The 26,596-nt window shown below is 40.0% G+C and overlaps 1 protein-coding gene across 5 annotated transcripts in view; it reads left to right on the top strand.

Annotated features, from left to right (window-relative positions):
* The window catches only part of VPS13C (vacuolar protein sorting 13 homolog C), a 201,835-nt gene that overhangs the window by 84,693 nt on the left and 90,546 nt on the right, over positions 1–26,596 (top strand). For all 5 annotated transcript variants that reach the window (XR_007910408.2, XM_051822342.2, XM_051822343.2 and 2 more), the window contains 9 exons: positions 1,025–1,084; positions 3,902–4,061; positions 5,204–5,320; positions 5,904–6,007; positions 6,207–6,374; positions 7,482–7,786; positions 10,793–10,940; positions 12,000–12,108; positions 25,376–25,512. Coding sequence is in view for 4 of the 5 variants with exons in the window: in XM_051822342.2 (XP_051678302.2) it covers positions 1,025–1,084; positions 3,902–4,061; positions 5,204–5,320; positions 5,904–6,007; positions 6,207–6,374; positions 7,482–7,786; positions 10,793–10,940; positions 12,000–12,108; positions 25,376–25,512 (1,308 nt within the window). In the remaining variant the exon portion in view is untranslated. The remainder of the gene's footprint in view (positions 1–1,024; positions 1,085–3,901; positions 4,062–5,203; positions 5,321–5,903; positions 6,008–6,206; positions 6,375–7,481; positions 7,787–10,792; positions 10,941–11,999; positions 12,109–25,375; positions 25,513–26,596) is intronic.

Here is a 26,596-nt window from a genome sequence, read left to right as displayed (position 1 = left end):
TGTGGCCATTTGGGAAGTGAACCAATAGGCAGAAAATCTCTCTCTCTTTGGGTCTGTCTAGCTCTCTCTTGCTCTCTCTCTCTCTCTCTCTCCACTCTGCCTTTCAAATTAATTAATTAATTAAAAGAGATGTGATTGATTTTTGACTGCAGAAAGGCACAAAACCATATGGGGTCAGAGTGGTATGGGAATTATTCAGGTCAGAAATTTCTCACAGGGGTGCATCTTTGTAGTTAGCATTTACTGTGTTCCCGAAGTACAGAACTAGAACTATGTGTAGTTATGATGAGAGAGAGAGTTTTGAAAATGTTGATTTTCATTATTTTTGAAAAGCAGAGAGAGAGAGAGAGAGAGAGAGAGAGGTTTTTAAAATCTGTTTCACTCCCCAAATTCCCAGAGAGCCAGAGCTGGGGAAGGGCAAAGCCAGGACCCTGGAATTCCATCTGAGGTTCCCAGTTGGGTGGCAGGGCCCAAGCACTTGAGCCAGCTGCTGAGTCCCAGGATGCATTAGCAGGAAGTGGGGTTAGAGGTGGAGTCACACTCTAACTAGAGATGGGCACATCCCAGACTTTGACTTAAGCTGCTACATCACAGCACCTTCTCCATGGGAAGTCAATTTTTGATCTCTTTAAAGAGATCTCTTTAGATCCAGATTCTTTGAGTTTATAAGAAAATGAGGTTTTTTTCATTGAAGATAGCAAAAAATAGATGTGCCAGACAACATAGACAACATTGCAGTGTTGGGTGATGGATTAACTGGATTATAGCTCCTAAGCTTCTGAGTTTACCCTTCTGATGCCTAAATTCGTTTCTCATAAGTGAATATTCTCTCATATTTGAAGAGAATGCCTTGGGACTCTTGTAATAAATAAGTTATTTAAATGTGACATTAAACCAGTGAACATAATTTAAATATGGGATGTATATAAAAATACATTATACTCAAATATGAATAAATTAAGCAGAGATCACAGATATGTGATTGAAATGATTCCCTCTTTAGAACTTTTGTTTCTTTTTTCAGGCTGATAAGAATGGACCTAGTTTTCAAACTACTTTTGAAAAAGCAGAACAAACATTTAAGGTAAGAAATTATATTAAATAAGGGAATGCTATAGGCAAAGGAACGTTGATTTACAAAGATCTAACAGAGTTCTAAATAAAGCAGATATCATCATTTAATGCAGGAGTTAAAAAAATTATGTAAAATAACCAGGAGCAATGCTGAGTACTTTGAAGCCATGCTGCTTTGGTAGTAGCACAGAGCAAGAAGAGTCAAAGGGTACTTGTGGGTTGCATTAAAAATAAAATGGGAGAGATGAGCTTTAGGTGACATTTTTGAGGGGTGGGAGAATATTGTACTATTGTGAAGTTTCCTTGTTACAGATTTTTATGTACATTTAGTATTTTGAGAAAAATGAAAAATTATTTTCTATAACAGATATTTTTTCTTTTAATTTTCTATTAGCAGCCCATTTTAAAGATTTTTAATTGTCACATAGTAACAGCACATATTTATGGGGCACAATGTAACATTTCAGTGTCTGCATGTGATATGTAATGGCTGCATCAGACTAACTGGCATATCCATTATTACCTCAGATGTTATTTCTTTGTGGTGGGAGCATTAAAAATTTTCTCTACTAGATATTGTGAAGTCATCAGTGTTTTTGAGCATAGTTACCTGCTTTGTTCTATGACATTATTAGGGGTTACTCTGGTCCAGCCACACTCCCGTACCAGTTAGTCATCCTCCCTCTTACCCCTTCTCCCTGACACCCTTCTCAGGTTCTAGTAACTACTACTCAGTTCTTCTGTTGGTTGACTTTTTGCTTCCATATATAAGTGAGAACATGCAGTATTTGTCTTTCTATATGCAACTTATTTAATTTAACATAATGTTTTCCAGTTCCATCCATATTTTCCAGTTCCAGTTCCATATTGCTGCAAATGATAGAATTGCATTCTTTCTTATGGCTGATTAATATCCCATTGTGTATATATGCTATATTTTCTTTATCCATCTGTTCTGCTGTCGATGGATACCTAGGTTTTTTGCTTATCTTGACTACTGTGAATAGTACTGTGATAAACATTTGTACGTAGGTATGTCTTCAGTGTACCGTTTTCCTTTCTTTTCCTTTGGATCCGTACCCAGTAGTGAGATTTCTGGGTCATATGGCAGTTCTATTTCTAATATTTTGAGGAGCTTCCATAGTTCTTCCCAAAATGGCTGTACTACTTTGCATTCCTACCAACAATGTATGAAAGTTTTGTTTTTTTCCCAAATTCTTGGCAGTATTTGCTTTTTGTTCATTTTTTTTTTTTAAAAAAAGATTTATTTATTTATTTATTTGAAAGGCAGAGTTACAGAGAAACAGAGGCAGAGAGAGAAAGTGAGAAAAGTCTTCCATCCACTGGTTTCACTCCCTAAATGGTTGCAATGGCCAGAGCTGGGCTGGTCCGAAGCCAGGAGTGAGGAGCTTCTTCGGGGTCATGTGGATACAGGGGCCCAAGCACTTGAGCCATCTTCTGCTGCTTTCCCAAGAGAGTTGGATTGAAAGTGGAGCAGCGGGGTCTCGAACTGGAGCCCATATGGGATGCCAGCACTGCAGGCAATGTGGCTTCACCTGCTATGCCGCAGCACTGACCCCTTTGATTTTCTTTTGATAATAGTCATTCTTACTGGGGTCAGATGATACCTTGTTGGGTTTTGATTTGTGTTTCCCTGATGATTAGTGATGTTGAGTGTTTAAAAAAAACACATTCTTGAAAGCAATTTGTGTTGCTATCTTAGCTTTTTAGTCTTTTTTTTTTTTTTTTTTTTTGTAAAAAAATAGTACTTTCTTCCTCTAAGTTTTACTGGCACATTCTGTGTTTGTTTTTAGAAGATCATTTTGTAAATGATAACTCTCTCATAATTGTGCTTTTTATATTTTAAATTCACGAATGCCAAATCATTTCTAGACATCATGGCTCTGGAACTTCATTTTTTAAAAAATATTTATTTTATTTATTTGAAAGGCAGAGCTACAGAGAGAGAGAGAGAGAGAGAGATCTTCTATCACTGATTCACTCCCCATGTGTCCTCAATGGCCAGGGCTGGGCCAGACTGAAGCCAGGACCCAGGAGCTTCTTCCAGGTCTCCCATGAGGGTGCAGGGGCCCAAGTACTTGAGCCATCCTCTGCTGCTTTGATGCCTATAGCAGGAAGCTATATCGGAAGTGGAGTAGCCAGGACTTGAATCGTTGCCCATATGGGATGCTGGCATCTCAGTTGGCATATTTACCCACTATACCACAGTGCTGGCCCCTGGAACTTCAGTTCTGACTTACGTGTCTTAGATAGTCATAGTAAACATTTTACTAAAGATCAAGGAAGCCATATGTATGTAAAATAATGAAATGACTGAGAAGCAGAGTATGCAAGAGAACCTAAAAAAGGTCTTGGAAAATGAAATTGGAAGAGAAGTTTATTTTGGTGCAGAAAATTTTTGAGATCTTGTTTTTGAGATCATATGATAGGTGTTCAAAAAGTTTGTGGAAGATGCATGTCGTGAAAAAACTATGCAAAGACTTCAAACTTTGCACTGAAGGAAACTTATATTTTAATTCATTTTGCAAGAACTTTCTGAAGTATGTTCATGTGCTCCGTGATCATTATGCTTGTAAATGGAGTGATCAAGGTCCTGTGATACTCTGCTGTGTTGCTGAAGTGTGTCTTTGTGATTCACTCTCTGCATATTCCCTATTGAAGGGTTGTGGCACTTTCTTCCTCCTCTTCCTTCCAAGTGGTAGAAAGCAGTGATGCCAACCAAACTGGGAACCTTTTGGTTTTATCATAAATATTACAGGTTCTGATTCACCAAGGAAGACTAATTTTCTTTCTAAAACATGCTTAGGTGACCTTTTCATCTTTAAATTTGCTGCTGCAAACACAAGCTCTTCTCTCTTCAATTAATTACCTGACAGCCATTATTCCATCAGATGATCAAAACACAGATGTTGCCAAGGAGGTACAGATTCCGACTGGGAAACAAACAAGTTCAACTCTGCAGAAAGGTGTGAAAAGTGCTTTGTTGTTGGTTTGTAAGGGTTTCAGCATTTTAGATCTAAACTAGGAATCTTAGAGATTGTAAGATTCAGTCACTTAAATGGTACCCTCTCCCTTCCTCCCTTTTCTTCAAGTTAAATTGCGTAAGGAAGCCTGATATGTAAGGCAGATTTGTAATTGATGCTGTTGTTTTTAAAAATGTTTATTTTTCTTCTTGTTTTGTTGGTGATGGAGGATGATAGGTAGGTGACAGGGGAAGAAGACTCTCATCTCAGTGGTCCTGAAGGGTTCCACAGAGAGCTTGATCCTCCCTCTTACTTACTTACTTATTTTTTAAGATTATTTATTTGTTTGAAAGTCAGAGTTATACATAGAGTGTAGGAGAGGCAGAGAGAGAGAGAGAGAGATCTTCCATCCACTGGTTCACTCCCCAATTGGCCAGAGCTGTGCCAATCTGAAGCCAGGAGCCTTCTCTGGGTCTCCCGTGCGGGTTCAGAGGCCCAAGAATTTGTGCCATCTTCCACTGTTTTCCCAGGCAGTAGCAGAGAGCTGGATTGGAAGTGGAACAGCCAAGACTTGAACTGGCGCCCATATGTGATGCCGGCACTGCAGGCGGTGGCTTTACTGGCTACGCCACCATACTGGCCCCTCTTCTTATTTTATACAAGAAATCAAGACCCAGGGCATGAAGGCAGAGGGTTGGGATAGCACCTCTTTGGCCAGGAACCTAGATTTTGGGTCAGAAAGAAGTCATTTCAGATCCTGGCCTTGCTCCTTAAGCTGTGTGACCTTGGGCTCTTTATTCACTTACCTGAGCTTCAGTGTTCTTATCTTACCTTCTTTATTTATAGTGTTTTTTTTCTTGCTTTCAAATTAGAACCTCACTATTAAAAATGTGAAAATGTATAGAGAGTAACAGAAAAGAAAAAAGAAAAAAATGAAAAAGAAAAAAGAAAATACAAACAAAACAAAACAAAACAAAAAAAGAAAATGTATAGAGAGGAAAAGGTATTTGGTATCTTTCAGAGTTTGAGAATTTTATGATGATTTAATAGAATTAGGATTCACTTAATAAAGGGAAGAAACCTTTAGTAGTAGAGTTTAGATTTTCTAGATTTCTCTGTGATAGAATGCTTTGTTTTATTTTTAGTGATTGTGTCCTCTAAAGACACTGACTTGATTGGCTTCAGGCTGTTTGCCAAGTTGAACGCTTTCTGTGTCATTGTTTGTGATGAAAAGAATAGCATTGCTGAAATCAAGATTCAAGGTAAAAAGTTCTGACACTACTAAAAATTGGTCAAAAGACAGGCTTTGCTTTTCTGCAGCACTAAGGAATATATAAATGGAGGGCTCTTGGCTCTGAAAGCTAGAAGGACACCCTGGGACTGCATGCGCTCTTCTCTGAGATGCGGATGTAGGTGATAGTCTGATCATGCAGTTGAACCCACACAGACACTGCTATTGCAAGAGTTGTCTGTGAGGGAGAAGGGTACTTATGTCAGTGTAGGAATGCTGCTGATGGGCTGGGATAAGTGGCAATCCAGAATACATGTGAAACTCTGTAAATATGCATCTATTCACCCATTTTTTCTATTTATTTTTCACCTTTATATATTTATACATAGTTGTACATGTATGTATACACTATAGTTTTATCTTTCTATACTTATACTTTATGAAAAGCAGCCTTGTAATAAAGAACAAAACCACTGAACTCAGTATATTCTTTTAGGCAAAAGCTACTAATAGTAAGAGGAAACTTACCTCTGTTTCCTCAGACCTGTCTTTACCAGCTTACTATGATCAGGTAGATATATATAAGTTTTGAAATAATACCATTTTTTCCCCAGGCCTCGATTCCTCCCTTTCTCTTCAGTCAAGGAAACAGTCACTGTTTGCCAGATTGGAAAATATTATTGTCACAGATGTTGATCCTAAGACAGTTCATAAAAAAGTAAGTGATGGTGAACACTTCATAGTTTTTGATGAGTGAATCTGAGATTCTGCTTTAAAATATATTTTATTAAAAATAAAAAATATATTTTAGTAGAAAAATATTTCTTTTAAGGTTATAAATATAAACTCTTTTCTAAGGAAATTGTGTTTTATCTTTAGCTTCTTGGATAAGATACATTCAGATCTCTCTTTTTCAGGCTGTGTCCATAATGGGGAATGAAGTTTTTCGTTTTAACTTGGATTTGTATCCAGATGCTACTGAGGGAGAGTCCTATAGTGACATGTCCAAAGTGGATGGTGTGGTATCCCTGAATGTTGGCTGTATTCAGATCGTCTATCTGCATAAATTTCTTATGTCACTCCTGGTAAAATCACCGTTTGTGTATTGATTTTTGAATTTAGAAATATTTAAGTCTGATAATTATGACTGTAAATGTAAAAATGTTTAGAAGTTAGTGTGGGCATGGTTTTGATATGGTATTTATGCATGAATGTACAAGACAGATGCCTTTAACAGTCGAAATCTGAATAATTTAATATTTTTTGTCAAGAACTGAAATTATTTTGTTCAGTTTTTTTTTTTTTTCTTTTTCTTAGCCGTATAACATTAGCTCTGGTCAGGGTGCTCATAACTATGGGTGGATTGTTAGTCATACCTTTTTTTTTTTTTTAAGATTTTATTTATTTATTTGAGAGGCACTGACAGAGAGAGGGAGAGACACAGAGATTGTCCATCTGCTGGTTCACTCCCCAAATGGCTGCAACAGCTGCTGGGCCTATCCGAAGCCAGGAGCTAGGAGCTTCTTCCAGGTCTTCCATGCAGGTGCAGGGACCAAGCACTTGGGCTATCTTCTGCTGCTTTCCCAGGCCATATCAGAGAGCTGGATTAGAAGTAGCCAGGTTATGAACCCGTGCATATATGGGATGCCAGTGCCACAAGTGGAAGCTTAGCCTACTATGCCACAGCGCCGGCCCCAGTTATACCTTCTTAACATTAGAAAAATAGGGGTGTGCCATCATTGTGGCGTAGCAGGTAAAGCCACTGCCTGCAGTGCCAGCATCCCATATGGGCACCGGTTTGAGTCCCGGATACTCCACTTCAGATCCAGCTCTCTGCTATGGCCTGGGAAAGCAGTAGAAGATGGCCCAAGCGCTTGAGCCTTTGCACCCACATGGGAGGCTTGGAAGAAACTCCTGGCTCCTGGCTTCGGATCGGCACAGTTTCGACCGTTGCGACCAACTGGGGAGTGAACCAGCAGATGGAAAATCTTTCTCTCTCTCTGCCTTTCCTTCTCTCACTGTGTAATTCTTTCAAGTAAATCAATAAATTTTTTTTTTTAAAGAAAAAGAAAAATAGGGCTCAGCTGAAAATTACCTGTTGGAAAAAAATTAGCATGTTTGAAAAGAGGTGTTGTTAATGACTGATGTGCCTGTTTTCTGTTGAATTTCTCCTTTGATGTTTTGTGTCACAGAACTTCCTGAACAATTTCCAGACCGCCAAAGAGGCTCTGAGTGCTGCCACAGCCCAGGCGGCCGAAAAGGCTGCCACAAGTGTGAAAGATCTTGCCCAGAGGAGTTTTCGTGTTCTGATCAATATTGACTTGAAAGCACCAGTGATAGTCATCCCACAGTCTTCCATGTCCACTGATGCAGTTGTGGTAGATCTTGGATTAATCCGGGTTCAAAATAAGTTCAGTTTAGTTTCTGGTGAAGACTCCTTGAATCCTCCAGTAATTGATCAAATGGATGTGCAGCTAACAAAACTTAAGCTTTCTAGGTATGCTTTTTCAGTAATTATGGGTTTCATATTAAGATTTCTCATGAATTTCTTTTGAAATTCATACCCAAAATACTTGTATAACATATAATTTTTAAAAATTGTTTAAAAAATAGCTTTATTTGGAAAATTTTATACCTACAGAAAAGTTGCAGAAATAGTACCATCAGTGCATACTTTCATCTAGATTATTCACATTTGCTTTTAATTTGTGTATAACCATATTAATATTATGTAAAGATTTACTCATTTCAGAAGCAGAGTTATAGACAGAGAGATGGAGAGACAGAGAGGAAGATCTTCCATCTGTGATTCACTCCCCAAGTGGCCACAGTGGCCGGAGCTGGGCCAGGCCAAAGCCAGGAGCCAGGAGCACTTGGGCCATTTGCTACTGCTTTCCCAGGCTATTAGCAGGGAGTGGGATCGGAAGAGGAGCAGCCAGGACTTGAACCGGTGCCCATATGGGATGCCAGCACTGCAGGCGGAAACTTAGCCTACTATGCCATAGCGCTAGCCCCCATGTTTTTATTTAAACCATTTTTTTGCTCATCCATTTGAGAATAGACTTCTTGATCTTTTGCTCTTAAATACTTCAGCTTGTTTCTTAAAAAAAAGAATATCGGGCCAGCATTGTGGCTCACTTGGTTAATCCTCTGCCTGTGGTGCCAGCATCCCATATGGGCGCCGGGTTCTAGTCCCAGTTGCTCCTCTTCCATTCCAGCTCTCTGCTGTGACCCGGGAGGGCAGTGGAGGATGGCCCAGATGCTTGGGCTCCTGTACCCGCATTGGAGACCAGGAGGAAGCACCTGGCTCCTGGCTTCAGATCGGCGCAGTGTCGTCCGTAGCGGCCATTTGGGGAGTGAACCAATGGAAGGAAGACCTTTCACTCTGTCTCTCTCTCTCACTGCCTAAATCTGTCTGTCAAAAAAAAAAAAAAATATCAATTTCATAAATTAACCTCAATTTTGGAAATTTACTATTGGTTTAATAGTATTATTTAACATTCAGTCAATATTCAGATTTTATGAGGTGTAACAATATTGTAATTTCTCTCCCTTTCTAGGGTCACAAGTGACATTTAACTGTACCTGGTACAACTGAAGGGAATTTATTTACTAATACACTCTTACTCTTTAGCCTTAATCTCTCATAATAATGACAGTTTGAACATTGTAGTCAAGTTGTTCCATAGAACACTTCTGAGTGATTCTTCCTAGTTTTTTTGAGCTTATACATTCTTTTTTTTTTTTTTTTTTTTTTGAGCTTATACATTCTTGATTGAAATCCTGTATAGGTAATGTTATATCCTTAGGTGCTCACACTAGGTGATTCATGTACTGTGTATGTAATTTATTTAAAAGTCACTGTCTAGCCCATCTAATATTTCATTATCCAAAATAAAAAAGTAATGATCATGATAGCAAGTCCAGAAAATAATCTTGGAGAAGAGTTATGAAATGCCTTAGGAAATGCTAACTGTTCACCTCACCATTGTTTTCTTTTAAAGATGTATTGATTGATCCATTAATTGAAAGACACAGTGACAATAAGACGGGGGGGAGAGAGAGAGAGAGAGAGAGAGAGAGAGATATTTTCCATCCACTGATTTACTCCACAACAGTCAGGGCTGGGCCAGGCCGAAGCCAGGAACCAGGAACTCCATCTGAGTCTCCCACATGAGTCGCAGGGGACCAGTTCCTGGAGCTGTCACCATTGCTACACAGGGTATGCATTAGGAGAAAGCTGGATTGGAAGCAGAGCAGCTGAGACTCTATGTGGCATTCCCTTTTCAGAGTGCTGGTGTTGCAGGCAGTGGCTTAACCATCCTTGCCACAATGTCTGTTGTTTACGTTAGTGTTTGTACTGACACATGTATGAGGGACCTTCACTAAGGTCATGGAAAAAGTGTATTATGAACAAAAGCTATGCATTCACTTCAAACAGTTATTTTGTAACTAAGTGAACTTTTATAGCTTTTTTTTTCTTTTTAAAATTTATTTGAGAGATAGAGAGAGAGAGGTCTCATCCATTGGTTCACTCCCCAAATAACCACAGTGGCCAGATCTGAGCCAGATCAAAGCCTGAAGCTGAGAATTCATTCTGTGTTTGCAGTGGGAGTGGAACCCAGTTACTTCAGCCATTACCTGCTACCTCCTATGAAGCTGGAATTGAGAGCCAGACTTGGGTAAAATAAACCCAGATGCTAATATGGGTCAGGGACATCTTAACCATTAGACCAAATGCATCTGACCCTACCCCCAAGCTTTTGATTTGTCTTTCCACAGATTTTTTGAAATACCCTCTTGTTATTCCTGAGAAGCTATGATCCTGAACAACTGTATTTGATTATTTCTCCCATATCTTCTACATTGATAATTTACTTTTAAAATTTATTTGGGGCCAGCTCTGTGGCCTGGAAGGTTAAGCTGCTTCCTGCAGTGGCCGCATTCCATGTCAGCGCCAGGTCTAGTCCTGGCTGCTCCACTTCCAGTCCAGCTCCCTGCGAATGTACCTAGGAAAGCAGCAGAAGATGGCCCAAATGCTTGCGCCCCTGCACTCACGTTGGAGACCCTGTTGACTCCTGGCTCCTGGCTTGGGCCTGGCCAAGCCTTGGCTGTTGTGGCCATTTGGGGACTGAATCAGCAGCCTCTCTCTCTCTCTCTCTCTCTCTCTCTCTCTCTATATATATATATATATATATACACCTACATATACATACATATATATATATATCTGCCTTTCAGACATATTCATTTTTTAAAAAATTTGACTTTTCACATGTCCTTTAATGAAAAAATTTCTTAATGATTCATTATAGTATCACACAATTGAATCTTTCCTTGCTAGTGGATTATAGATTAAGCTGTTTGTAAATTCAATTTTGAAATCACTTAAGCAGTACTGTTATAAGATATTTAGAATAGAAAATAACTACTGGACCTTATTTTTTAATATTTCATCTGCCCCCTTTATTTATGCAAGTTTGTTATTTTTGCTTTTCTTTAGGACAGTGATCCAGCCAGGCATCTCACATCCTGATATTCAGCTCTTTCATCCAACTAACTTAGAGTTTTCTGTAAATCGGAATCTAGCTGCATCTTGGTACCACAAGGTGCCTGTTGTAGAAATTAAAGGACATCTTGATTCAATGAATGTAAGTATAAAAGTGAAAAGAACATGAAATTTTAAACAATAAAGACTTTTTTAAAAACAGATCCAAATGAAGAAGGTCTTAGTGAATGGTAGAAAAATTTCAGTGAAATGTCCAATGAAATTGTTACTATTTTCAGGAGAGTCTAATTAAGTTAAATGTTAACTTAAATTTGCTCTGTGTACACACTGGTAGAGATCTATAAGCAAATTATTTATCAGTATACTGTTACCTTGAATTATTTATGGAAATTTTATACACATAATTTTATTTTTGGGGATATCTAAGTACTCCTGAGATAATTATAACAGTAAGAGAAATGCTTATTTTTCATGGTGAAGACATCCTTTTTATATCATTGGAATTCTTATTTTTGTTTTAAGTTTTATTTTATTTATTTGAGATGCAGAGTTGGGCAGGGGTAGAGAGAGAGAGAGAGGAAGAGAGAGAGAGAGAGAGAGAGGTCTTCTATCCCCTGGTTCTGTCCCCAAATGGTCACAAGCCAGGGCTGGGCTGGGTGGAAGCCAGGAGCCTGGACCTCCGTCTGGGTCTCCTGTGTGAGTGGCTGAGGCCCAAGTACATGGGCCATCCTCCCCTGCCTTTGCAAGCACGTTAGCCAAGAGCTGGATTGGAAGTGGAACAGCTGGTACTCAAACCAGTACTCATATGGGATACTGGGCTTGCAGGCATCAACTTAACCTGTTATTCCATGATGCTGGCCCTGAGAAAGTCTTAATGTTTAAGAAAAGGAAATCATGTGGTTTCTGAATTTCTTGCTTTTTAAAAATATGTTCAGATCTTTGATCATAATTAATTTTAGTGAATATTGTATAATTAGTGGAACTAATACTGATTTATAAATTACATTTTTCTACAGTTTTATCTTTGAAAATAAAAATATTATCATGAATTAAATAGTGAAATACTTGAGTGAGTAGTGATTCAGTAACTTTTCAGCTTCTGTAGTAGTATTCTTTGTTTCATTACAGGGAATTTATTCTTTGTTAGAATTGTTTCATTTTAAAATGAAATATATTTATCTTTTAATGTGATACTTCACAGGTTAGTCTCAATCAAGAAGATCTTAATCTTTTATTTAGAATATTAGTAGAAAATCTTGGTGAGGTGTCTGAAGACTTCAATAAAGTAAAACCAAGAATACAAGACAGAGGTAAGAGGCTGACAGCAGGTGGCAAAATATACATGTGTCTATTTACAATTTAGTCAGAAAGAATAAAAATGATGTAAATAAATACATATCTGTAAACTATTACTTGTATTACCAAGGAACTCAGCAAGGTTATTTTCAAAAAGTTTGTTTATTTTATTTGAGAAGCAGAGAGATGGAGATGGGAGGGAGGGAAGGCGTGAGGGAGGGAGAGAGAGAAAGAAATAGAAAATCAAACTCTCCCATCAGCTTGTTCACTTCTCGAATGCCTGGGAGCTGGGAACCCAGTCCAGGTCCCCCCACATGGGTTGCAGAGACTGAGCTGTTTGAGCCATCATTGACTACTTTCCAGGATGCTGGAAGGTGGAATGGATCTTGAACTTGAGCCCAGGCACTCTAATGTGTGATGTGGAGTCATAAGCAGTGTCTTAATCCCTGTGCCTTGATTGATTCTATTAAACAGTCTGTCAGTGACAGTTCCAGGCTTTTTCTAGATTTCTTGAGAGAAAACCAGAAAGAAGATTCAGATCAATGGTGGATTCCTGGATTATTTACTGAATTTGTTTTATATAGAAAAACATTTTAAGTTGGAACCAGGCTATGGTATTATGTTGTATCTTATTTTTATAAAAGGCTTAGTAGTAGTAAAATATGTATAAGAATTGAAATGATAAATTACTACTTCTGAAAGGCACTAAAATTATATTTCAATAAAAATGCAAGGGAATTTAAATTAGTTATAATGGTTTAAAATAACTACCAGATTTATTTTTAAGCTGTTAAGATGTCTATGTTGATACCATGTATGCATTCATATACATATAATCTGTGTTTCAGAAAAAAATGGTAACAGCTGTGTGTGAGTTAGTGTATTTATCTGCTTTGCTGGTTTTTAAAAAAATTAACACTGTATCTGTGTGCCTTCCTTTTATGTATGTCTATTATGTATATTTCATTCTTTTTAATGGCTACTTGTTTTTCAATTCTGTTGAAGGCTCAATTTATTTAGCAAATCCCTGGCGATGAACCTTTTAAGATTTTTTTTAGCCTTTATCATGTTGATTGAATGTGCTTATTACATATAAACTTTTACAAGTGCATGTTTATTGGAGAATACCAGTTAAAGGGCATACAATTTTGTCTCATTCAAATTTTATTAATAATTCAAATAATCTCATTCAAATGTAATTTATTAACTCAATAAGTAAGTGTAATAAAATTAATATAAGATTTTGAGAGCTTTTGCTAATTGCCCTCCATGGAATTTTTTTTTTAGTTTCTTATTTTATTTTATTTTTTTAGCTTTTATTTAATGAATATAAATTTCTAAAGTACAGCTTATGGGTTACAATGGCTTCCCCCCCATAACTTCTCTCCCACCCGCAACCCTCCCATTTCCCTCTCCCTCCCCCCTTCCATTCACATCAAGATTCATTTTCAATTCTCTTTATATACAGAAGATCAGTTTAGCATATATTAAGTAAAGATTTCAACAGTTTGCACCCACATAGAAACACAAAGTGAAAAATACTGTTTGAGTACTAGTTATAGCATTAAATCACAATGTACAGCACATTAAGGACAGAGATCCTGCATGAGGAGTAAGTGCACAGTAACTCCTGTTGTTGACTTAACAAATTGACACTCTTGTTTATGGCATCAGTAATCACCCTAGGCTCTTGTCATGAGTTGCCAAGGCTGTGGAAGCCTTTTGAGTTCACCAACTCTGATCATATTTAGACAAGGTCATAGTCAGAATGGAAGTTCTCTCCTTCCTTCAGAGAAAGGTACCTCCTTCTTTGATGACCTCTTCTTTCCACTGGGATCTCACTCGCGGAGATCTTTCATTTAGGTGTTTTTTTTTTTTTTTTTTTTTTTTTTTCCAGAGTGTCTTGGCTTTCCATGCCTGAAATACTCTCATGGGCTTTTCAGCCGGATCCGCATGCCTTCAGGGCTGATTCTGATTCTGATGCCAGAGTGCTGTTTAGGACATCTGCCATTCTATGAATCTGCTGTGTATCTCGCTTCCCATGTTGGATCGTTCTCTCCCTTTTTTATTCTATCAGTTAATATTTGCAGACACTAGTCTTGTTTATGTGATCCCTTTGGCTCTTAGTCCTATCATTATGATCAATTGTGAACAGAAATTGATCACTTGGACTAGTGAGATGGCATTGGTACATGCCACCTTGATGGGATTGAATTGGAATCCCCTGGTATGTTTCTAACTCTACCGTTTGGGGCAAGTCAGCTTGAGCATGTCCCAAATTGCACATCTCTTCCCTCTCTTATTCCCACACTTATATTTAACAGCGATCACTTTTCAGTTAAGTTTCAACACTTAAGAATAACTGTGTATTGATTACAGTATTCAACCAAAAGTATTAAGTAGAACAAACAAAAAAAAATACTAAGAGGGATAACGTATTAAGTTGTTCATCAACAGTCAGGGCAAGGGCTGATCAAGTCACCGTTTCTCATAGTGTTCATTTCACTTTAACAGGTTTTAATTTATTTTTAAGATTTATTCATTTATTTGAAAGGCAGAGTTACAGAGAGGCAGAGAGAGAGAGAGAGGGAAGGAAGGAAGATCTTCCATCTGCTGACTCACTCTACAAATGACTGCAACAGCTGGAGCTGCACCGATCTGAAGCCAGCAGCCTGGAGCTTCTTCTGGGTCTCCTATATGAGTGCAGGGGCCCAAAGACCGGGGCCATCTTCTGCTGCTCTCCCAGGCCATAGCAGAGAACTGGATGAGAAGTAGAGCAGCTGGGACTTGAACTGGTGCTCATGTGGGATGCCGGCACTGCAGACGGTGGTTTTACCCGCTATGCCACAGCGCCAGCCCGCCCTCCATGGAACTTTTACTGATTTTGTGTCCCCATCTGATTGTTTTTCTGTACTTTTTTTTTTCCAAAGATTTGTTTGTTTATTTGAAAGGCAGAGTTACAGGCAGAGGCAGAGAGAGAGAGGTCTTCCATCCCAGTTTACTCCCCAAATGGCCGCAGTGGCTAGAGTTGAGCTGATCTGAAGCCATGTGGATGCAGGGGCCTAAGGATTTGGGTCATCTTCCACTTCTTTTCCAGATGCATTAGCAGGGAACTGGATTGGAAGTGGGGCAGCTGGGTCTTGAACCGGCACCCATATGAGATTCCGGCACTGCAGGTGGTGGCTTTACTCTATGTCACACGTCACAATGCTGGCCCCATATTTAAAACTTTTTATTGCATGATAATCCACAGAATGATTTACACAAATTGTAAATGTACAATTCAGGAAATTTTCTTAAGGAAATCTCTGTGTAATCACCATGATCATGGTATAAAGGAAATTCAAGAAGTTCTTAAAAATGGAATTAAAAGACAAAAAATAAGAAAAATGTATTTCCTGGGGCCGGTGCTGTGGCTCAGTTGGTTAATCCTCTGCCTGCGGTGCCAGCATCCCATATGGGTGCCGGGTTCTAGTCCCGGCTGCTCCTCTTCCAATCTAGCTCTCCGCTGTGGCCCGGGATGGCAGTGGAGGATGGCCCGAGTCCTTGGGCCCCTGCCACAAGTGGGAGACCAGTAGGAAGCACCTGGCTCCTGGCTTCAGATCGGCGCCGTGCCTGCCGTGGCTGCCATTTGGGAAGTGAACCAATGGAAGGAAGACCTTTCTCTGCGTCTCTCTCACTGTCTATAACTCTACCTGTCAAATAAATAAATTAAAAAAAAAAAAGAAAGATTTTCTATCTTGTCCATTAAGGATTTCTGTAGTTCAAGAATTTGTTTTTGAGAACTTCTTAATGTTGTTTATCAATTTTTTGAGATCTGCTTCTTGCATTTCTTCTATGTCATCATCTTCATAATCTTGAATTGGGGTGTCTTTTTCATTTGAGGGCGTCATGGTGACTTCCTTGTTTTTATTACCTCGGTTTTTGCGTTTGTTATTTGGCATATTGGAGATATTTGGTTTCTTCACTGTGGTGCTTTTTCTTGTTATACTATGACTCTAGATTAAGTGGACTATCTGTTTTTGATGGAGCCTTAGGCCTTGAGATGGGTGTGGCCTGAGAGCTCTGTTTGGTGTGCCAAAGGTGACACTCCCAGGTTAGGCGTGGTAAATCTCTCTCTTTCTTTTTTTTTTTTTTGATTCAAAAGGGAAGTAATTCCGCACAGCTGAACGAAGTTGGAGGTAGTTAGCAGGCAAATGATATACCCACAGGAGCCAGAGATCGGAAGCTCTTTCCCAAGAACCCCACAGGGAATCTGTTCGGCCCTCAGAGTGGGCTCAAATTCTCCTTCAGCCTCCCACTGGGTTGCCAAAGTTACGGAATTGTAGCGTCTCTGGAGAGTGCTCACGTGAATTCCGTGAGTTCTCTCCCCCACTGTCTCTTTTTTCACAGTCTCAGTTCAGTAGCACCACAAATTTACTAGGTCCTAATCTCCTGTTAATTCGCCCCGCCCAGAGTCAGGTTTTTCTGCTAGGCTCAGGGCCGGTGCAGACCTGAGGTCGCTCTGCTTATGACGTATGTCCAAGATGGCGCCTGCTCTTTGTCTTGCTCGCCCTTGAGAGGTGAGCGGAGAGAGAGAAACCCGTGTCCGTACTAGTCACCCTTTTTTTTTTTTCTCTCTCTCTCTCTCTTCCAGTTAGCCTTGTGAACTTCCCCCCCTGGGGGTCGTTCCCTCTAGTCTCCTCTCTCTGCTTGCCTGCCGGTGTCTCGGGCTATTGAGGTTTGGCTCACCTCGCGTTCCAGCGCTGGTGTGTTGAGTCTGCCGCTGGTGTCCCGAACTGTGGGCTCCCACGCTCTCCACGCAGGTCCGCTGTAGCTGTCCAGATTTTATATAAATTCACAAATTGATAATAACTTCACATCCCTCTTCTACAGCATAGACATACATGCCTTGGTATCAAAAAAAAAAAAAAAAAAAAAAAGAAAGAAAGAAAAGAAGACTGTATTTCTTTTTAAAAAATTTATTTATTTTTTAGGAATACAAATTTTATAAGTACAACTTCAGGAATACAGTGATTCTTCCCACCATACCCGCCCTCCCACCCACACTCCCACCCCTGCGCCTCCTCACTCTCCCTTTCCCAGTCCCATTCTCCCTAAAGACTCATTTTCAGTTAACTTTGTACACAGAAGACCAACTCTGTACTAAGTAATGATTTCAACAGTTTGCACACACACACACACACACACACACACACACAAACTGAGAACTAGTTTTACAGTTAACTTTTTTTTTTTTTTTACGTTAAAGAGTTTATTGGGGGAAACCCGACAGACTGGAGGGAAGGGGCAAAGAAGGAAAAGAGGGAGATGGAGAGCATAAGAGAGAGAGAGAGAGAGAGAGAAAGATCAGGAGACAGAAAAGAGAGAGCAAGCCATGTGTTCAGGAACAGGTCTTTTTAAAACTTTGCCAGGGGTGGGCAGGGAAGTAGGAGCAGCAAATCCCATTAGGATGGGGTGGACTTGACACTGGTGGTTGGGCCATGTGGCCACCTGGCTTCCAGCAGTGGCGGCGGCAGGAGCTAGAGCCCAGGATGGTGTCAGGGTGTAGATCGCAGCAGAGATAAGACTGTGCCATTTTACTAACATTCCCCTCTTTTGTTTTTTATAAAGCAGGAGTTGTATGGGATTACATTAGTCCTAAAAGTCCAGGAGGAGTAGAGGGACAATGTTCTGTCTTTAGCTCTACTTCCTGCTGACATGGGAAGACAAGGTACTCTTTGCTGGCATGGGGCGATGTCTCAAGCTGCTGTCTCCTGGGTGGGGAGCCGAGTATGTCCTTGCAGCAGCATTTGGTTGATCACCTGGTTGCTGAAGGCCTTGGTTCATTCCAGTATTACCTGCTGTAAACACTTAAACAGACACTGTAGTATAAAAGACAGGGTGACAGTAGCAACCAATGATCCTAAGAGTAGCATTAACCAGCTAATGAAAGGATTTCATAGAGGAGGGGAAACTGCGGGGGGAGGTTGTCTCTGGACCTTTGTGCAGACTGTTTGATGGACATGGTTTAAAGCTGATCCCAACCAAGACCAGGAGAAAGGCCACTCATCTTTTGCAGGTTTGTTTGTAGAGAGTATCCTGAACAATCGTACAACCTTGAGTGGGGGAGAGGAGCATCAATATACACAGGTCTGGAGTAGAGCCATGGATGTTAGAATAGAGGCTATGATTACAAAGGAATGAGGCCCCAGATGGGCTAGATAGGGTCTAGAACAAAAGACAAAGTTATTATTAGAGAACATAAGAGAGGTGCTGTCTAAGCCACAAAAAAGTTCTCCAATTGAGAGGCAAATAGAAACTGACAGAAGGGCTTGATAATAATCTGGTGGGCTTTAAGGCCTTGGCCTGAGGCCCAGACCTACGTATCTCTTCACATGGGGTACATCCTAAGGGAGGTGTGAACCTCTTGGGAAGGCACCCTGTTGACTTCCATTGCCTAGTAGGCTTGGGAGGAGAGCTGGCCAGGTAAAGGCAGGTAGCAACTCTAACAGGAAATCTACAGTTTTGCCTGCAGTGTTACTGACCCTACTTGGCCATCCCCTCAGCAGTAGTGGTCACCTTGGAAGCTGGGTCGAGTGAAGAGCTTTTCAGCTTGTAGCCAGCAAGATCTATGGACCTGGGCATCCTTCAACACCAAGTCAGTTCTATTTAGTGATCCAACTCTTGGCTGGCAGAGCTGCCAGGGCTCTTCATAAGCTGACTTCTGCTGAAGCCCAGGCTTACCACATTGAAAGCCACTGCAATGGACTGGCCTGTTGGGTCTCCCTGATGGCAGATCACTGTACAGAGCTGCCTTTAATAGGCCTGCCACCTATCTTTACATTGCTTCTGATGCCTAGCTTTCTTTTCCTCCTGGTTTTTGTTCAAGCAGACCAGAGGATGCAAGTCAAGGGGGTGCTCAAGTTCCATCTCTAATCTTTGGTGGCCTAAACTAGAAGTCTATAGTCAAAGGCATGTTCTGGTAGTGGTTTTTCTGAGGTAAACATGCCCATGAGGAAAGCTGTGTTCTTACTTTAAAACTTTCTCTCCCTTTGGTCTGAAAGGGAGGTCTTGCCTGTTAACAGTTAACTCTTATAACTCATTGAGGACAGAGGTCCTGCATGGAGAGTTAGTGCACAGAGACTCCTGTTGTTAATTTAACAATTAATACTAAAAGACTGTATTTCTTAACATAAGTGTCTCCTTCAAGTTCAGAATACTCTTGTAGAGGTGAGCATTTGGTACAGCATTAACACTCCACGTGGGATGCTCTCATTCCATACTTGGAGTGCCTGTTTCAAGGCCTGACTCTCCTGATCCAGCTTGCTGCCAGTACACCTTGGGAGGCATCAGGTGATGGCTCAACTGCTTGGGCCTCTGCCACCCACGTGGGATACTTGGGTGGAGTTCCTGGCTCCTGGCTTTGGCCTGGCCCAGCCTTAGCCATATAGGGGATGAACCAGTAGGTGGAACATCTTTCTCTGTCAGTCTCTCTCTCTGCCTTTTAAATACAATGAAAATTTAAAATGGATTTTTTTATTAATAATGTTATAATCTTTTAGTCAGTTCATCCCCAAAGAACTGAGGATCTGAGAAATTTAACCATGTAAGTTCAGTCATTTTTACATTATTAACTGCAGATAAGCAAGTGCCATGAAAAGACTTAAGATCTAGAAACAGTAAGAAGTCACAAGGAACCAAATAGGGACTGTAAGATGCATGCATAATGATTTCACATTTAATCTCTGGCAGAACTGTCTGTGTTTGATGAGAGGAATGAGCAGGAGTGTTGTGGAGCAGGACTCTTGGGCGAAGCCTTCCTAGGGGTGTTGCTACTGGATGTCTGGCTTTCCTAGAGCAGATGTTTTCCTTCTTTGACCTTCAGAAAGTCAACAAGCAAAATGTGTTGAGCAACTCCCAAAACATTTGGCGTGACCTTTACTCTTAACAAGTCCACTTCTGCTTTGATGGCACTGCTTGTACCTCTTGGTAGCCATTGGTTTATTGTGCTTCATTTCCACAATCTTATTAGTAAAGCCACCTTTCATCTCCTGTTACACTTCTTTAAAAAAAAAAAAAAAAAAAAACAACACTTCAGGATCTTGTCCCCATGTTTTGAAAATTTCCGTTGATAGCCTTGCTCCTGTCTGCAGCTCATCTGGGTTTTGGTACCCGTCATGCGGAAAGTTGGGCATTCTTGAATTGTTCAGTCAGAATTGTCAGCCGAGTCAGTTGAGATGTCTGTGGTGCTGGCTAATTGTGGTGATTTTTGGTCCTTTTATTTAGGGCACAAACAAAGCTCTAGTTTTCCTTATGTATTGATGTGGGCTGCTCCTGGGGCTTCGTGTTCAACATCGTCACATCCCTTCTTAAAACAAGCTGTCCTTTTGTAAACTGCTAATTTCTTTGGGGCAGTATCCCAATAAACTTTTTGTAAAGCAACAGTGATTTCACCGGTCTTCTATCTGGGCTTCATCAGTTTGGTGTTTGTTCTTGTTTCCATTTTAGCAGAATTCATGTTGCTCTAATAGAGACTTTATTCAAACTGATGTCTTACCCTTCTTCCTGCCTCCAACTAGGTCTTCTTCTTATATGTTGTAACAAGGTAGTATGAGTTATTGATACCAAAAATTTTTGGTATCAATAGTTTTTCATAATAGCATTTTAAGTAAGCTTTTTATTTTTAAAGATTTATTTATTTGAATGTCAGATTTAGGGAAAGAAAGAAAGATGGAGAGACAGAGAGAGAGAGAGAGAAAGAGAGATGTATCCATTGTTTCACTCCCCAGATGGCTGCAACAGCCAGGGCTGAGCCAGGCTAAAGCCAGGAGCCAGGAACTTCATCTGGTCTCCCTTGTGGTTAGCAGGGGCTCAGATGCTTGTACTGTCTTTGCTGCTTTTCCCAGGCCAGTAGCAGAGAGCTGGATCTGAAGTGGAGAAGTTGGGACTCAAGCCAGTGCTGATATAGGGTGCTGTTGTCTCAGGTGGTGACTTTACCTGCTGCACCATGCAGGTCCCTCCATGAGCTTTTTGAAGACCTGTCATATAGCACTTTTCTCTGCAGAAGACTTTCTGTTGCCCCTTCCTTGTCAGTAGCCGCCACCCAACCTGCCCCTAGATGTACCCTTAGTAACTGCCATGCTAACTCGTGACACTGCAGGTGGATTAGTTTTGCCTCTTCTTGATTTTCACATAAATGGAGTATTCAGAATTTACTCTTTGGCGTTTGACTTTTGTTCAGCACTTGGTGAGGTTTCTCAATGTTTTATATAACAGTGATTTGTTTTTTTGTAGTCCTATGCAGTATTCAGTTGTCTTGAGTGTTTCTTTTTTTTTTTTTTAAGATTTATTTATTTATTTGAAAGCCAGAGTTACATAGAGAGAGAAGGAGAGGCAGAGAGGCAGAGAGAGAGAGAGAGAGAGAAAAAAAGAGAGAGAGGTCTTTCATCTGCTGGGTCACTCTACATTGACCGCAATGGCCAGGAGCGGGAGCTTCCTCTGGGTCTTCCCATGCTGGTGAAGGGGCCCAAGCACTTGGGCCATCTTCTGTTTTCCTAGGCCACAGCAAAGAGCTGGATCAGAAGTGGAGTAGCCGGGACTTCAACCCACGCCCATATGGGATGCTGGCACTACAGGCGGCGTCTTTACCTGCTACACCACGGTGCCAGCCCCCTAAGTGTTTCAAAATTTATTTTATCCCTTCTTTTTTGTTGGACGCTTGGTTATTCTCCAGTGTGTCTGGCTGTGTCATGCACAAATCTGTTGTAGGTGTTCTTCTACATTTCCTTGGCATTCAGTAGTTACCCCTTCTCCCTGGGTTTCAAGGTCTCTGCAGCTGCTCAGGGTTAGCTGACGTCTGGAGATATGAACTGAAACATTTCAGAAGGAAACCGTTTATAGGTTTAAGTTGTATGTAGTTTGAGTAATAAAAAGTCTTGTGCCAGTCTGGCATGTCTAGCCTGGGGGGTAAATCATTCCTTTGCCCAGTATACTCATACTGTACACACTAGCCATCAGTTAGTCTTGATTGTCCTGTGATGGTATCTCTGTGCTTGGCTTCAGGAAATGTTGTGGCCCTTAATGATAGCCCTAAAACACAACAGTGTTGATGCTTGCAGTTTTATACAGGATATTGCTATAATTGTTCTATTGTGTTACTGTTGTTAATACCTTATTGTGCCTTATTTGTAAATTATACTTTATCATGGGTATGTACAAATATACTTGTGGAGAAATGTAATGTTAATTTTATTTTGGTACAAAATTTTTGAAGTCTGTGCATATGAGTACAGTACTGGTATCTTTGGGTTGTATGTTTCCAGTGTATGAGTAATACTACAGTTTGGTAACAGTAAAAGTATTTTAAGGAGTATGGTTTACCATTTTATTACTATAAAAATGAGTTGATATCAGTTGACCACCTTATTTCCTGATGAAATTTTTAGTTGGAAGAAAGAAATGAGTGGAAGAAAAAATTATTTTGCTTCTATTTGAATTTTGAGTACTGACGACTAAAATAAAACTATACTGTGGGAAGTAAAGGAATACTTTAAAATTTAGCAAAATAGCTATAGTATTCAAGTATCTGAAATTTTGATGAGTCTTAGAATTTTAGACTTGCCTCTTAGTGACAGTCTCTAAGTTATTCTTAAGAGTCACACTTGATAATCTTGCTGACTATAAGCAGCTAACCTAAAATTAAAGATATTTATGTGACATGAATAGTCTGTTTTAAAATTATACATTTTATATAAACATAAAATCTAAAAACTATGCATGAATATCAAAGATTTTTGCACAAAAATGAACTTAGATTTTAATTACATGCTCCATAAACTTTTGAAGTACTCTCATATATATATATGAAAAATCATGATACACATCTGAGTGGGGCTTGATACTGCCTTTGGTTTCAGGTATCCACTTGGGGTCTTTGAATGAATGCTCTGTGATAAAGGAGGTAATGCTGTACTCATATACTCCTTTATTTTGGCTACGTGGGTAAGAGTAGAATGCCTGGGTCATGGTAGGTTTACAGTTAACTTCAGTAGCACATGTCAGATTATACCAGCCAGCTCTCTAAGTGGTAGTTATACCAAATACTTACCTACTAACAGTATATCAGAGTTCCAGGTATTTCATATTCTGCCTGTACTTTGAATTGTCTGTGTGTTTAAATTTAGCCATTCTGATACATATACAGTTAGATCCCACTATGGTTTGTGTGTTACCTGATTACTGATGAAGTTGAGCACTTTTATGTGATTAACTTCCACATAGATATCTTTTGTGATGTGACTTCTCAAGCCTAGTGACTAATTTTTATTAAAGTATTCATCATTTTTTTTCTTATTGATATACGGTAGATTTTGTATTGATTTTGGACACAAACCTTTTGGAAATTCAGTGTGTTACATGTATATATGTTGCTGTACATACCAAAATACCTTCTTCTGGCCTGTGGTTTGCCTTTAACTTTCTTATTGGGTCTTCGGATGAAGAGAATTTGTTAATTTTAATAAATTCCAACTTACTGTCTTTTTACATCAGTGCTTTTTGTTTCCTACTTAAGAAATCTTTGCCTGTTCCAGGAAATGTTTTGTAAAGACAAAATATTTGCTAGATTTCTTTTGCCTGGTTCACAATATGTTTGGAACTTTCCTGCTTCACATTATGCTTGGAACAGTGCTAGGTAAGGTGACAGTTAAGAAATCTTGGCCAGAGTCTTGTTTTATTAAAGGCAATAATTAAGAGCAGTGGCTTGTATGCGTGGTTTATACTGCAGGGTTCCTGTATGCTGCATTAGTGGTCACAGTAGTAAGTGATGTGGTGATATTGAGGGATAGATGAGAATGAAGGAAATAAGGTCAGACTGATGAACTTGATCTTCACCAGTTGCCATCTGTGTAATAAATGGACAACGTGGTACATTTTTCCAAACCTATTTGCTCATCTGTGAACTGAGGATGATAAACTTCCTCAAAGGAAGTTGTGAGAACTTTGTATGACAATCCATGTGCAGCCCTTAGCACGGTATCTGGCACAAATTACATTAGCAAGCAGTAGCTGTCATTGTTTTTATGTGTTACAGTTTGGAAACAGTTTTTTGCACTTTTAGGGGAACTCTCAGAAAAACAGCACCAAAGAGCTTTATTTGTTTCTTAGTATGGTATAAGAGGCCTTAATTTCTCCTTTTTTTTTTTTTAAAAGGTTTATTTATTTATTTGAAAGGCAGAATTACACAGAGAGAGGAGAGGCAGAGAGAGAGGTCTTCCATCAGATGGTTTGCTCCCCAATTGGCTGCAACAGCTGGAGCTGCGCTGATCGGAAGCCAGGAGCCAGGAGCTTCTTCTGGGTCTCCCACATGGGTGCAGGGTCCCAAGGACTTGGGCCATCTTCTACTGTTTTCCCAGGCTATAGCAGGGAGCTGGATCAGAAGTGGAATAGCGGGGTCTTGAACCGGTGCCCGTATGGGAGGCCGGCGCTGCAGGCCGGGATTTTGCCACAGCACCAGCCCCTAACTTCTCTCTCTCTCTCTTTTTTTTTTTTTTTTATTGCTTTACAGCCTTGCTACTTGATATCCTCCTCATGATGTAACCATATCCAAATCCCTTCTGTATGCAGAACCCGCCGTGTGTAATCTCTCTGTGACTTCCCACACTTTCCTACCCTTCTTTGTTGGAAGTCTTCTCTGTGGAAGGAGGGTCTTCCACCCTGCTTGAATGATGCCTCCTCGGTTAAGCCTTTCTTTCTTTCATAACAATGGCGTACCTTAACCCGTGCTTCCTAAGAGTTTTATATAGACCCTTCTAACATTTTTCCTCTTCATATGAGTAGGTATATCCTGCTTATTTTGTTTGTTATCTTAAAGCTGTTGATCTCTTTTTTAAAAAGAGATATTTTTGTTTATTTGAAAAGCAGAGTGAGAGTGAGAAAGAGATCTTCCATCCAGCCAGGGCAGGGCCACGCTGAAATCGGGAGCCAGGAACTCCATCCAGGTCTCTCAAATGAGTAGCAGTGGCCCAAGTACTTGGACCATCATTTGCTGCCTTCCCAAACCAGGTGCTATGATAATGGGATGCCAGCGTTATAAGCTGTTGTTTAACCTGCTGGGCCAGGACACCTTCTCTAGTATTTGTCTCTAGTACTAACCTGAGTGTTCTCTTAGGGCAAGAGCTATTACTGATCTGTGAATTTTCAGTGGCTATGCCAGGTCCAGAACACACATATATGTCCTCTAAGTACTTATGGAAGAAATACGTGAACAGAAGTGAATGAATTTCTTTTAAACATCTTTAGGTGAAATTAAAGAGCACCATGTGATCTCTGTCCCCCATCGAGATGCACATGCCTCACAGGACACCTTAATAGTTGGAATGGAAGCAATGAGATCTGTGGACATCGTCAGTATACTCCTGAATTTTGAAATTAAAGAGGTCTGTACTTTTCATCTGTTTTCGTAAAATAAAGTGAATAAATAATGGATACTTAGAGCATCCTCTATTAAAATAAGCATAGGTTAATGATGTGGATAAAAAGTCTTATATAGGCTGTTAACATATAGCAGTGATGTTTTAAAATTTTAGAGTTTGTTACGGATGATATATTAGAGGGATATCATATCACAGAGAAAAGGGTAGCATTTCCTTGTATCATGCTTTTTAGTGACTATAGGACAGGTGGAATCTGACTTGCTGCGAATTTCACATTAGAAAGTAAGGAATGGGAAATAGTGATAGAAACCCTTTTGCAAGTATAGGCACTGTTGATAGAGTAAATAATAGCATGTGTACAATTTTTTTAAAAGATGCATTTATTTATTTGAAAGTCAGAGTTACACAGAGAGAGGAGAGGCAGAGAGAGAGTGAGAGGTCTTCCAACCGCTGATTCACTCCCCAGTTGGCTGCAACAGCTGGAGCTGGGCCAATCCGAAGCCAGGAGCTTCCTCTGGGTCTCCCACATGGGTGCAGGGCCCCAAGTACCCATCTTCCACTGCTTTCCCAGGCCATAACAGAGAGTGGGATCAGAAGTGGAGCAGCCGAGACTTGAACCGGAGCCCATATGGGATGCTGGTACTGCAGGCGGTGGCTTTACCTGCTACGCCACAGCACTGGCCTCATCTACATTTTTTTAAAATGTTACATTACTGCTGTCGGCTTACCATCTAGAGCTGCTTGAGGAAAAATTGGATTTTCCTCTGGTTTATTCACACACTGAGCATTCAACAAGTATTCATTGTATGAGCTTGGTGTAAGACTTAGACTCTGAACTCAAACAAGAAAACAAGCAATTAAACTTTTTTAAAGTGTTCTAAAAATGTGTATAAAGTACTGTTGGAGCTTGTGATGTTGATGGTAGGGAGGGAGCATTTAGGCATACTTGGGGAGTCAGGAAAGATTTCCTGGAGGAAGGACGTTTGAGTTGGATTTTTGAAGAAAATTAATAGAGAGAAGGAGATCAGGAAAGGTCCTAGGACCAGGTAGGAGGAGGAATGAGCATAAGTGTCTGTGCAGAAAAGCA

The sequence above is a fragment of the Oryctolagus cuniculus genome, chromosome 12 (assembly GCF_964237555.1).
Source record: "Oryctolagus cuniculus chromosome 12, mOryCun1.1, whole genome shotgun sequence".
NCBI classification, from domain to species: Eukaryota; Metazoa; Chordata; class Mammalia; order Lagomorpha; family Leporidae; genus Oryctolagus; species Oryctolagus cuniculus.
The sequence above is the reverse complement of the archived record's forward strand: the minus strand, read 5'-3'. Positions and strand labels throughout refer to the sequence as shown.